Here is a 14,313-nt window from a genome sequence, read left to right as displayed (position 1 = left end):
AAGTTTGTAGTAACTCATTTGAGGGTGAAGTAATAGATTAAGTTCAGTTTTAAACTTAAATACATTGAAAGTTATCTTGCTATAAACAAAAGGAGGTGCCACCATTGTAACATCATTCAAGTATAATTAAGCTTTGCAATTTGTTGTTTTGTTTTGCAGCCGTGTCTTATGTATACATTAATTCATGATCAGGCACTCTGCAGGAACAATGCTAGGCGGACCAGGGCAACAGCAAGGGGTGACTGATCAGCTAAATTACAAACACTGTTTTCGGACAATCAGCTTTCTCATTGAGAACCACAGAAAAGTGGAACTCAAATCCCCTATAATGCAGTCATATCAGAGTCTGAGCATGCTTCAGTGTTTTAAACAAAACTTGAAACATGGCTCAAGGCAAACCAATCTATGGGCAGTGACACAAACCTTGTATGGAACCAACTTGAAGGGAATGCATTGTAGTTTTATGTCTTTTTCATGTGATAAACTGTGAAGTCTGTATTGTTTTTATTGTAATGTATGTTTTTTTTTTGGATCTACCTGCCCAGAGACCACAGATGTGAATTAGCTTCATAGCTAACTCCCTCTCTTAGTTCAGTTTTCTGCATTATGGCTGATCTTTACTTTATCTTCAGTGGTGTTTATTTATTTTTTTAAAGATATTCTTTGTACATTTTTTGCCGTGAGGAATTTTTGGGAGGAGAGCGTGGGGAATGACATGCAGCAGAGGGAGGCTGGATAGAACCCACAGTGGCAACTTAATCACGAGGCTATCCCGCACTCCTCAAATCAAATTCTTTACTCATAACAGAATATAAATACATTTTTGCAGGTGTAATAAAGATAATAAAAACACATTTAAATTTGCATAGATCTTTATTTTTAGTAGAATCTATAATTGACATCAATTAAATAAAAAGGAGAAAAAAAAAACAAGAGCAAAAAAATCTTTAAATTACAAGAAATTACACTGCACCAGTCATATAGTACAAAAATAGGCCTTATTTTAGAGTTTTGTCCCGTGTTAGATAGTCATTCTTGTACATTATTCATAGGTCACAAATCTGTAAGGTACTGTGTGCAGCCACAAGCCAGAAACTGCAACACGAGGCAGGAGGAGGTCAATACTCTGACCGACCACGCCCCAAACACCTTCACAAAGTGTTTCATTTCTACTAAAACAAGCATGTACACACACGCACATCTGATTCAGCCCTTAAGTTAATGGGGATGGGATACATTCTACCTCCCCCCTCCACAGCTGCTGAACATACAGGCTGTCGCTGCAGGTCTTCCAAAAAAGGCAGAGATGACAGAATCATATCAACAAAAGACTTTGAACACAAGTGAAGGGATCGATGGACTGTGAAAACCTGAACGCAACACGTCATGACGCTAAAAAGACAGCATTCAAATGATTGTCTTTGGTTATGCCAAAGATATTGCTCCTATTTACTCCATCTGACTTCATATTGATCACTTCTGACTACATCCTAAGGCAGGAATGAAGCAAAATGGAGCTTTAAATATTTCAGCTGGATAGAAAAAAAAACCTTCATCCTCCCCATGAGCGACTCTTATCTTTATCCATGAGAGGAGACAATTTGGATTTGCAGATTATTTTATAGCAACGTTGTTGTTACTTTCATGAGGAGGCTTCACATTTTGGTGCCAGTTGAGTGGTAGAGTTTTCATAGTGTGCTGCTGTCTGGCATAATTAGAGAACCTTTTTTTTTAGTGTGTGGTTTCCATCACATCTTTGCAGTGAAAGAGTGAGCCCGCTGCGAATGGTTTTTCAGCAGCTACTTAATGCTTTCCACATTCACGCCTCTCTTAAAAGTGAAACACTTGAATGCACAAAGCTCTGAGTTAATCAGGTTAAACTTTTGAGTTTTCAGGCTGTAGTGGATGAGACATGAAGACAAAATGAATAAATCATTTTGTGTGTGCCCTAGAGGGCAGAAGAGAGTTGAATAAACACCCCAAAATGTTTCATTTTAGGGGCAGCTATAGTCTTTCAGGAAGCAGTACAAATCTTCTGGAAGTAAAGATGGACAACTGAAAATACAGACATGACTATACTCATAAATACATCAGAGAGAGTCCCACATTATAGTTCTGATTAAAAAAAGCTAACTGAGCATCCAGAATTGAATTTAATGGAAGCGATTTTGGTGCCACATTAGCCCATAATCCGTTGTTTACACAACACGCTGGGAAGTCGATACAGAGTCTGTGGCTCAAGTTATTACATTTTTTAGATTAGCATCCTCCTTAAACTGGGGCTAATAAGAGCCTAAATGGCAGTAGGCACTAATGTACATCACACAGAGTTGTGCAGCACACACTCATTATTCTGCAGCCACATTAGCTTCACTTCTTCAGAGGGCACTTTCTAGAAAATCCTCGTTTTCAGCTGGGTTTTCAAAACGCTTTAGTTTCTCCTGGCTGAAACTGCCGCGATGAGCCAAATTTGATTCACCTGTAACGGCTGTCTGAGACGAATCAAGCTTCCTGGCTCAGTGCTGTGATTGAGAGCATTTCATAGAAAATCTTCTCCATTATTTTAAAGAGGATATTGGCAGGACTAAGATAGAAACTCTATTTTTTCTGTTCTGTTTTATTTCTTTTTTTCTCTAGCTTTCTCTTTCGTTGTTTAGCAATTGGCATCACATTCAGTTCTGCATATTTCAGATAAAAGCACCTTCTGAGAAGGCTTCCTACCAAAAGTAGTAAAATAGTTTTTTGTGTCCTGATGAACATTTCTCAGCATCAATGCAAGGTTATCTTTTGATTGTCAAACTTAAGAACAAAAAGATCTTAGTCAATGAGCGAACTCTGGGTAGGAACTGAGTTGATTTAGCACTCAAATGCTGACCAACAAGAGCGATAAAAGATCCTTTCACCCATTTTATTTTAAACAACAGGTTTTTAGAGCCCAGGTGTGACAGCCCATTGATGCTGATCCTAAAAAAAATGAAAATCAATTCCAGGGGAGATGGGGATTCAGGACACGAGGAATTACACAGCAGCATTACAGTTTCGGAAATGCTCCTAAATACGTTTGACTCAGTAACATGTAGATTCTCCTAAATCATTCAGGAAACATGATTCCATAAGCGACCTACATATAATATGCCCTCAATAATTATATAACAGCTCCTATTACAGCACATTAACCCTTGCTGAATGATATGAGAGGTAGATAAAAGGATGAGCAGCTGCAGTTTTGTATGCATGCCATCACCATGACAACCTCTCTCAGCAAGCTCCATTGTTTTACTACTGGAAACGAAATGAAAAATCAAAATGAAAAATCAATGCAAGTAATAAAATAAAATAAAAGTGAGCTCAATGGATTGAAAATATCTACTCTGGATTGAATCACGAGATGCATATTTTAGACGATAACCAGCTTAGGAGAAAAATCACTTTAAAACAATCTCCCCTGAAGGTATGATTGAAATCTCTCTGAATAAATAGTTTCTGCACTTTCAGTCTGAATATAATTAATTGCAGAGTACGCTGAAAGACATAATCTGAAATTCAGATTAGAAGAAGACTGGAGGGTAAGTACAGAGACACTAAAGAGAGTGGGGTCTCAATGCAGCATTTTTAAAAATGTATTTAAGATTTGTGAAAGAGATGAAGGAGGAGAGGAAACCTTCACTTTAGAGGGCAGACGTGGATTTCTGGTTACACGCAGGCACGCACGCACACACACACACAAATTGTTATATAATATGAGGCGTGTGTAATGAGTTCCTGTAATGCTAATTTGTCTGACAAAAAAAAAAGGAAGCATCGATTTGTTGTTAAAGTGTCTGCACAGCTTCTTTAAGTAGAATCTCTTGTTCTCCTCAGTCACATTTTGTTCTATCAGCTCCTCAACTTTCTCTCCCAGCCTCAGGATGAGAGCACTTCACTCACAGAAATTAAATATCCCTGGAAGGGATTGTGCCTCAGGGTTGATGGAGTAGCCTTTTTTTTTTTTTTTTAAATGTATCAGATTTTTAGATACCCTCCTGTGACAGCTCGGAAGTTACGAGTGCAGAAGAGTTTATCGTTTCTGAGAGTAGATCTGGAATCCCAAAAGGAAGAAGGAAGCTTTGCTGGATGTGTGACTCCAACATTTGTTTGGCCAGAGCAAAGAGATCTGTGCAGATTGTGTGAACAAACAGAACTGAAGCCCCAATCACACCGAGATGAATAACTACATGGATCTATGAAAGACTTAGTGAGAGATGGATTTTAGTTTTTAGGTAAATATGAAACATCTCATCTTAAAAAAGAAAGAGGTCAGATATTCAGAAAGCTCTCAGACTGTTTTGGTGACACATTATTAGAAATCATTAAGAGTCTGACAACTGTAATGCTTTTGATTTGTGAATTTTTCTAAATTGCTCAGCTCAGTGGAGCTTTCTGGACAGATTTTAGACGTTGATGCCACTAAACAACACTAGGAGAGAATCAGTCTCTCCTAATCCGATTTACTGCCTCATATTACAAGTTCGTGTTATCACTTCGGTAGTAAATGTGACAGGACCGGCTTTAGCTTCTTTAAAAAGGGCACTACACTGCATCAGATTTACACAATCATGCTCGCTCAGTCACACGCACTCATTCAACAATCTCATCTGGCTACTGCACAGACTGATGGGAAGAGGAATAAAGAGGAAGAAAGCAAACCATAATCAGTTGTTTACAGTAACAAAATAGGAGACAGAGCTGGAGGGGAAAATGGACTCCGCACAGACGGACACTGTTAGTGATTGAGGGCAAGAGGAGGGAGAGAGCCAGTTTAATAGAAGTGCGTCCAAGTGTGAACAGAGCAAAGCTGGGGCCATTCCTCCAACTCTGAGAGACAGCTGCTTCAAGCCAGGTCTCTCACTGCAGAGTGGATGACGAGGTCCTGAATAGGACTCAAAGAAATTCCAGTAAGACAGAAACAGAAGTGAAACAGAAAGAGAGATAAAACCAGAGAAGACAGTGACTGAAGACACCAAGGGGGGTGTTTTAAAGTGGGATGTGGGAGGGATGTGTTGGGAGGCATTAAAGAGCACTTTGTGTTTTGATAAAGGCAGTCCTCTCGTTGTGGACATCAGACTCTTCGTTTTCGGAGTCTGTGTTTACCCCGTCATCCCCCCACACTGTTGGTATTCCACGGTACGACACCACCCTATTACCCCCAAGGCTGAAGCTGCCCCCTAGGCCGCCACCGGCCTCCAGGGAGGGCAGCTTGATGATCGCGCCGGAGCGCAGCTGCAGCAGCAGGAAGATGCCAGCAAAGGTGGCCATGATGGCCATGCAGCTGAGCACGGCGATTGTGATGGGCAACCGGGAGCTTAGTTGGAGCTGCGATTTGGGGTCCCCCTGGCCGACCATGAAGCTACCGGGGGACTCACGCATGAACTGGTTTTGGTGCATGCATGTTCCAGAAATGGGGTCCAGCGAGCTGTGAGGGGGGCAGGACAGGCAGGCCTGACTGCTGAGGCTGCTGCAGGTGAGGCAGGGCGACAGGCAGGGCAGGCAAGTGGGGACGGAAGCCGGTGCTATGGAGTTTCCCACGGTGTAGTTGAGAGGCTGCGAGCCCACAGAGAAACCTGCAGGACATTCTTTCACACAGCCCTGCTGAAAGAGGTAGTAGCCCGTGTTGCACTCTGTAACAGAGAAACAAAACTGACTTAAGAAGACACACAACTTTTTACCTTTACACATCAGTCAGAAGAAACCCTGAAACGAAAGTTCAGATTCAGTGAGGATAGTTTGTATGGTAACACATACTGTGTCTAAATTGTGTTCATTGAATGTTCATGCTAGGGTTGTTTGGTATCTTGTCAGTGTGAGACTGACTGTGGAGTCGCCATTTACACTTTTGTTAGTGCTACTTTTGTGGAGAAAAAGATAATGATGAAAAGTTTTAGATTTGTGCAGCATCTTAAAGATCAACACAGCCTTTTTCATATGCAGCAGGTCCAGATGCAGACTATTGTCTTTAAAGGCAATTAACAGACTGTTGGTGCTGGAAGCTAACAGAGCTGAAAACAGGAGTGTGAGCCAACAAAAGGAGCGAAATCTAACACACTGCAGGATTTTGTCAATTTCTTAATGAACAGAAGAGAGTATAATTGTCAGACAGCCCTTATGTAAAACATAGTTTATTATAACCATATGAGGACCAAACTTTATTTATAAAATTGTTTAAACCCTCAATTTATTTCCGTATTTGTTGCTGTCTGTAAGTGCCTCTGACAGCCTGTAGAGGTCAGACTGTCACCGTTTCACACACGAGGAGGGAGAGTATGTGGAGACCTTGCCTATAGCAAAATTTGTATTAAGAATAAAGGCGGGCAGAATGGACATCTTTAAATTTAAATGAGATTATTAAAAAGGGACCTGGAGAGAAATTGTATTTGATCTCACCTGCAGGTAGTTAATATAGCGACATAATCAGACGACGTTTGCAATAAGAGGTCTGCCCACGCTGCTGCACAGTGAGCATGGTATAATATTTCATCTTATTAACCTCATAATGTCTACACTGCTTCACATGTCAAATCTCAACATGACACATTAATTACCCCACTCCACCTCAGATGTTGTGACAGTGGCAGAATCAGTCTTACCGATACAAATCTGCCTCAGGTCCAAGGTCTTACAGCTGCTGTCACCAGGCTGAGCCTTCTCAGAGGAGCTGGAGGACGCTGAGCCGGTACCGTACAGCACCAGGATGAACTGGGTCAAAGTGCCTAAGAGGAGAGATAAGTGACAGAGGTGAAAAAAAAAGTGAAATTAATCGCAAAGTAAAGCAGGGCTGTCAGAAACATTAAGGCCGTGCCACCTCTAGGGGTGGATTAAGTAAATGTGTCCTCTCTTATTGGTGACTCTTTGTTTTTTTTGGCATAAAGTGACAGGAAACGAGCCTCAATTTAAGACAGCATGATTTCTCTCTGTGCCTAATAGGAGTGTTTTAAAGTGAAAGTCTGAGAGGGATCATGAAGTGTGGGGCCTTGTAAGAGGTTCCACTTTCTTCAATGACTCCACACTGAGGAGGGAGCGGTGGCACATTTATCTGTTTTCTGGGGCTTTCTTGGACTCAGCTTGTTGTTGTAGTTGGACCAGCGATATCTAGAAGCTGTAGGTCGCTGGTGCACGAGCCAAGGGCAAACAAAAAGAAATAACTCTTCACTCTACTAGGCCTGCATGATATGAGAAAAATCTGCAATATTTCATTTTATCGTCCAATATTGCAATAATGATATCAAGTGTGATAGAGTGCATCTAAGCTATACCTCAGTTTTTTTATTTCTACCTGCTGTACTTCGTGTTTTACATTATACCTGTGTTTGCGACACATACCTCCTGAATCCAAATGAAAAAAGAAATGTTTTTTTTGCTACTAAAGTGGCAAGCTGAGGGCAGCTAATAGCTAGCTTGAGCTCTATCTGCATCCAAATGGTATGACAGCATGGCCATTATACACAGGCCTCCAGCCAATAGGTAAAATGTGCACCTACTGAGAGACAGAGGCTGTGTCTGAATCACGCCCTATTCACTATATTGTGCACTACTACAGATACATATATTTGAGCTATATATACCAGCATGCATTGTGGTTCAAAAGATTTTTACGAGCGGAGAGTGGCGTTTGACTCGGCTGCTCTCAGACGGACGAGAGGAGTCGACCAACGTGAACACTGAAACACAATAAAGTTCTTATTTGGAGCGTTTTACTGAAATCTATGATCGGTTTAAATAAAGAGTATAAGATCTTCAACGTTAATAATGTTAGTTTGTCCTAATGACGATGACAGACATGAGACCAGAGTCCAGGAGAATAAATAATTGAGTTTTGGTCCGAAAATATGTCTCATATGTAAAATTCTATATTTTATATGTATTTATTATTTGTAAATGTTTCGTGAAAATACACTCAGTATAATAGAAGTCATCACTGAAATTCATGCTGTTATTTACTGTTATTATTGATCCTCTGCCGTTGTTAAGCTGCACGTTTTATTGGCACGACAACAATGATGTCACTGTCAGCGGCCGGCGAGTTGTGTCCGAAATGTTTTTTAATTTTGCTGAGTGAGTGCACTATATAGTCCACTGCATTAAACTCACTACATAAGGAATGAGTGAGTGATTTACACAGCCAAAGTATTGCTTTAAAAATAAAATGTCTGTCATTTATCTGGATAATTTCTGACTTTTGTAATTATGTTAATGCAAAAGCTCAGGTTTGGATAACTATGAAATAGTACATTTTTAGTGAAGTCCTGCACTTGACCACTTTATCAAGCTCAAAGCTTTAAGAATTGTAGCAGATCTGCTCAGATTCAGCTTCACAGCTCCAACCAAGAGATCAGGTACTCAACAAATAAACAACAAAGATGCTTTACCGTAGTCACTGGCGCCAGCCACATTCTCGATCTCCAGTGTCCACACCCCAGTTGGGTTCTCGTCCCAGGAGTGGGTGGTCATGAATGCCCAGTCATTAAACCCCTCTGAGGAGTAGTCATGAGGTCTGCAGGAGGAAGATGAGCACGAGTGATAACATTTTGTGTTTATCTACTTGTTCCGTTTGTCTTTTTTCATACGGTCAGTCTAAATATTTGTGTATCTGTGTGTTTGTACCTGGGGTGGAGCAGCGTGGAGCGTGTGCCTGCCGGACTAATGAGGTGGATCGCTAGGTTTCCTCTGCGGTTGTAGGAAAGGGTGAGGCGAGCTTGGACGTGCTCTAGTGAGGTCACATGACTGTCTGTTCCAAAGCAGGCATCCACACTCTTGTTTATGGATAAATGGCTGCCGATGTTCCTGAAAAACACATGACATAAAAAGACAGAGTAGTACATTAGCTTATCCCAAACTCACAAGCACACGGCCAGAGTCCATGTAAGTGTGTGTGTGAGTGTGACATTTTGCTCCTGGCTTGTGTGCCAGCCTGTGAAGGGTGAAGAGTTTGTTGCCTGAACAGGATTAATGTCTCACAACCTGTAGACCCAGTGTCCTCTGTGGAAATAAAGCACCCCCCCCTTTTTTTTTTTTGGAGTCTCCCTCCAAATCCGCTTAGGAGATTACATGAATCCGTAACAATACTGAGGAGGAGAAAGGTGTTGGCTTTTAGTGACACCGATGTGTTGTGATCACTAAACTGTCACTCTGGTTTAAGACACGGTCCCTCCAGGTTCAGTCTGGTAAAATTTTAAAAGACTTCATAAACACTCTTGACCTTTGTAGCAGCCTCACACAGAAACAGTGGAAAGGTTAATATACTGAAGCACTTTTCTAGATGCCAGCCAGTCGCATAGTGACTGCCCACATTATTTTATGATGCAAATTGGCAGCAACACAGCAGCCCAAATTTGCATGTTTGGGCAAATACAATATGTATTTTGTGGTGTTTCGAGGTAGAGTCAGAAAACCTTGGAGAAGGGAAATTTATACAAATGGCTGCTGAAGTTGATTTATGATTGCCAGCTGACTGCTGCAGCACAGGCGTCCATGAATTAAGATCTAAGGGAGGAACATTTGTGGCTCTGCTGGAGCCGTGGCATCTGTTTTACGAGCACCCACAGAGAGAGAGTCCAACCTGTAACTGGCAATCTACCATTCAGTCAGTGCATGGAATCAACGAGAATATATGAGGGCAACTGGCCAACAAAAAGAGACGACAACATTGGACCTTTATCGATAAACATTTCAGTAGCAGCTGCAGGTGACAATCACCTCAGTGATGATGGACAATCCTTCTGATGTTGAGAATCACAAGCACTCAAGATGAATGGACATAATTCATCTATCTTTTTTAATATTGCTTCTGCTTATTGTTTTCCATGGCATTCTGCAGCTTCCAGTGGATCAGGTCCAATGCATGAAGATCATTTCACAACACATTTATCACATATTTAAAATAATTAATTAAATATTTTTTTTAATTAAATCTGCTTAGTGCAATAATCCTTGGGAGGAGACACAAAGATGATCTTAATGCAGTGTGAATAAAGCATCTCAGGGCTACCAAAATATTCCAGCCAACACCAGGGAATGCCATCCATTTGGCTAAGTACGCTTTGGAGAGGACAGAGTGTTTCTAAATCATCAATCCATTCCCGAGCTTCAGTGTGCAGCACTCCAGTGTAAAATAATGAAACATTTTAATGTTAATTTGGATCAAGTTTGTTCAGAACAGTGTGCAGACTTCTCTCAGTACGCTCATATGTCTTCATGCATAATGCTTTTGTACTTTATGCTTAGTCTATTTCAAATTCACCAATTCAATTCAACAGAATGACCTGCAAACGCTCATCACTCCTGAATCCATTAACAAATCTTTCTCTTAAAGAGAAGCAGTATTCTTAAAACTCCAAATTCATCATCTGTTACAAACGCCCAGATCAATGTGAGGGAGAATTGTGGGAATTTTTATGTCCTCATGCAGTACTGCAGTGTCCCTGAATATGTGTCTTTTTTGAACACACTCATGATGACTGGATGTAAGTGACGGCTGGAAAGACACTGAGCGCCTACCTGCTGACTCATTTCATGTCATTCTCGATAAATGAGCCAGCTAAACACCTAAAAATCTCAATTGAATAACCTGCCTCGACTGCTGCTCCCAGACGCTCGAACCATCTGCTCTGAGCATCTCACAGCTGCAGTAAAAAGAGAGAGAAAGCTCAGGCCCAGCAAGAGAAGTGGCAGGGAGCGCATAATGAAGAGAGGATGTCAGAATGCGTTTTGACTCTGACGCCACCAGAAAAAGAAAGAAGATGGCTGAGGAGAAACGAAGAGCCTCAACAGTGCAGAGAAAACAAGAAATGACAAATGATCTTTTCCTTTTTTTAAAGCTACATCTGGAGCTGAGCTGAGCGTCTGCACACAGATACAAATGAGACGCACAACTAAAAGATAAAGACAGAACGTGTCACTGCAGTAAGACATCACAGCTCAAACAGACCTGAACATCTCTTACATCTTCAGTCTATTTTTGACCAGTTTAATTTCAGTATCCAAAACCACTTCAAGCCACTAATTCAAGGAACGCTTTAGAGGAAAAAACAAAACAATCTGCGGCGTTTATCATACATTCATTGTGCATCAGTTCTGCTGTTTATTGTTAGGATCAAATTCCCTCCCTCTGACATTGTATCCTACTTTTTGTCCTTTGACTCTCTTGTTTTACCCTGGCTTCTCTGCTGGACCATCAAATGTCCTTGGAACTGTGTCTGTGTGTCTCTCTCTCACTTGTCTTTCATTGCATTGAAATGATTTGCACCGTCCCAAGAATATTCTTCTTTTTTCTCACTCCCTCTGTACTGTACTTTGCATGCTGTCTTTCTCCGTCTGTGTGAATATTTTTCTGTCTGTGTGGCCTGGAGCCTAAGTTGTGCGGTTTCGTCATTATCGATATTTTCTGTATACAAAGTATGTTGTGTATTTTGGGGGAGTTTGTCTTTTCTAAATCAAGAGTTGGAGAAGTGTGTGTTAAGGAAAGGTTGTAAGGCACTGCCTCACAATAACTTAAGCCTGTCTCTCTCAAGTGCCAGCAGATTCACTTCAAATGAACTAAATTAATTCTACCAGGCAGTTTAGGGTTCAGCCACAAGGGTTGCGTTCAAATTGATATGAACTGATCACTTATTAGACCTAATTCGTTTTTTTTTTTTGGCTTTTTGGCTTTTTTTATTTTTAATTTTTTTTATTCAATAGATAGGACAGTGGATAGAGTCAGAAATCAGGGAGAGAGAGTGGAGAACGACATGCGGGAAAGGAGCCACATGTCACACTCGAACCCGGGCCGCCCGCCTGGAGGACTACAGCCTCCATACATGGGGCGCGCGCACTAACCTCTACGCCACCAGCGCCCCAGACCTAATTAGTTTTTAAACTTTATTTAAACAACAAGTGATAGCTTTTATTTCATGTGGACATTTGTGATCAAAGTCTTCACATCGATTCAAAGACCTTTGGGTATCTAAATGTATGCGAGTGTTTAGTGTACTAACCTTGGGTCACAGACCATGGTGATCACACATTTCCGCTGTAGTCCCACACTGGTCCACGTGTTTGCAAGAGACACAATTGCACTGGCATCAAGTAGACCGTATCCATATGAGTGACTAACTGCAGCGAGAAGAGAGGAAACACACATGAAAGTCTGCATGCACTGATATTTGAGATGAGCTACACAGTGTGCATGTCTTTTTCCAGCTTTCATATCACCTCTATGGACATTGTTGCTTCATTATTATAACATATTCATTAGCATCAAAGACCTCTGAAGAATGAAGAAGGCAGAAGACAACTTGAAAGCAGTCGCCATACCTTTGCGGCCAACCCCATTGGTCCTCCAGTCGTTGGTGAGCAGGTGGGCAGGGTGAGACGTTCGCACAACCAGATGTTGCATGTCCCTCCAGGTGAGGTTCTTACTGGAACATGTGAATATGCAAACACAAACAAAGACGCACAGAGCCACATAAAAGGAGGAGAAACACACGGACACACACATGGTGAGACTCTGACTTTGATAGAAAGTTAAAGCTCTTCGACAGATCAAACAAACCTCTGACAACAAGTCTTACAGTGAAAACAGGTGGACAGCTGATTAAATACAGAAAACAATGAGGAAACAGTAACACACTCTCCTGTATAACACTTAATTTATATCAAACATGAGTTAGAACCCAGTTACTGCCCTTTAGCTAAATGTTTCCAAAAGTGTTTTCCAGCCTGCAGCCATACAAGATGAAAAGAAAATGCCACAACATTGGGGTAACATGAGGTCATGGTTGTGTTTAACTTTCATCGTATAATTGTTTTTTGCAGATTTATTAAAATGAATTATATTACGTAGTCACTCTGCTGGATTATTTTCTCATCACATCCACCCCTAATTGCAATCCTTTTCCATCACCTCACTTTGTTTTGCCACAAGACTAATTACTCATTTTCAGTAGTTCTGCTGTTCCTGTTTGTCCCTCCATTAGTGCTGCGTGACTGGATAGGAATGATTAGTGCTAACATCAAATTGTGCTCCTTTTTTTTTTTCTAAACTCTCTGCAGAAATCTGTCAGGCAGGGAGGTTAAAAGTAATTCATAACATGGGATAATCAAGCAGAACTAAAGATTAAAAAACAGACCAAAAGCAATTTAGGGCAGATATTTAAAAAGTGTGTTCAATGGAATATCAGCTGTCTGAAAGTGTGTGCAGAAAAAAGAAGAATGATGTTTTTCTGATTGCCATTTAATAACCAATTTGCATTAAAAAATTAAAACGATGTGCCAGAAAAGTGATAGCAGGGTTTTTCTGAATATTTTAGTTTGCATGCAAGATGACCAATGACTTACTGTAGAATAATAAAGCACTCTAATCCTGAGTCCATTCATTTTAACACTTTAAATTTACATAGGATAAAAGGATTTTAATCAGCAAAAGTCAGGAAAATATGCAGATAAGAGAGGATGAGAAAGAGACTGAATAACTAGAGGAGGATTGCCAAGCAGAAAAAGGATGATAAGCACTTACTTGGCCTCGAGGGCGAGAGCGATGATCCCAGCAGCCAACGGGGCAGAGGCAGAGGTGCCTGTGTGGGAGTCTGTGCATTTTGATTTGAGGTCTGTAGTCACCTAGGGAAGATGAACATGGTGGGCTTAAAAACAGCTCGAGCAAAAACTGAAAGTTGTTCTTACACTTTTCTGTCTATCAGAATGCCTCAGGGCTTGGACTTTACTTGTTGATGTTGTTAGAAAGCGAACATATACAGACCTAACCCTCTACTAATTCACTCTGATTTCTTTGGCCAATACACAGAGTCTCTGAATTCTAATTTTTGCCTTCTTGTGCTTTCAGTTTTAAAGAATATATCCACAAAATATGAAATCTCTAGCAACCTGATATTTCGCTCGCTTCGTCTTATACTCATCAAATGTATTTGCTCGAGGCAGAAACCTTCAAAAGATTAAAGTGTAGGAACAAAAAGTCCTCAGCATGACTCCGTGGGCCAGTTGGAAATTTAAAGGAGGGAAATCTGATAATTTCTGCTCACCCTCTCTTAACATCTACCAGTGAGCTGACTGAAAGCATCCATGTTGTTTTAGATGAGACGAGAGAATGGCTGTGGTTGTACAGGGCAGCTCTCAGGAGTGAATATCTGGAGCTGCATGAATACATAGCGAGGTGATGCAGAACCGTTATGTTTGTACTCTGCAAAATCCATCTCAGGAAGGATAAAGGTTAGAAAATGTTGTCGTGTGAAAAGCCCCCAGTCACCCATAGTGTCATCTTACAGGAGAGGTCTGTGTATGTGATGC

At 40.9% G+C, this 14,313-nt stretch overlaps 1 protein-coding gene across 3 annotated transcripts in view; it reads right to left on the bottom strand.

Annotated features, from left to right (window-relative positions):
* Nucleotides 1-4,246: 4,246 nt before the first annotated feature.
* Nucleotides 4,247-14,313, bottom strand: part of furina (furin (paired basic amino acid cleaving enzyme) a) — a 76,821-nt gene continuing 66,754 nt past the window's right edge. For all 3 annotated transcript variants that reach the window (XM_061045595.1, XM_061045605.1, XM_061045615.1), the window contains exons 10-16: nucleotides 13,529-13,629; nucleotides 12,328-12,431; nucleotides 12,009-12,126; nucleotides 8,638-8,817; nucleotides 8,403-8,527; nucleotides 6,624-6,746; nucleotides 4,247-5,657 (exon numbers count right to left, since the gene is read on the bottom strand). In XM_061045595.1, the coding sequence (XP_060901578.1) occupies nucleotides 5,050-5,657; nucleotides 6,624-6,746; nucleotides 8,403-8,527; nucleotides 8,638-8,817; nucleotides 12,009-12,126; nucleotides 12,328-12,431; nucleotides 13,529-13,629 (1,359 nt within the window). In that variant the 3' untranslated portion in view covers nucleotides 4,247-5,049. The remainder of the gene's footprint in view (nucleotides 5,658-6,623; nucleotides 6,747-8,402; nucleotides 8,528-8,637; nucleotides 8,818-12,008; nucleotides 12,127-12,327; nucleotides 12,432-13,528; nucleotides 13,630-14,313) is intronic.

The sequence above is a fragment of the Labrus mixtus genome, chromosome 1 (genome assembly GCF_963584025.1).
Source record: "Labrus mixtus chromosome 1, fLabMix1.1, whole genome shotgun sequence".
Lineage (NCBI taxonomy): Eukaryota > Metazoa > Chordata > Actinopteri > Labriformes > Labridae > Labrus > Labrus mixtus.
Note: the sequence above shows the minus strand (reverse complement) of the source record. Positions and strands in the feature narration are given on the sequence as shown.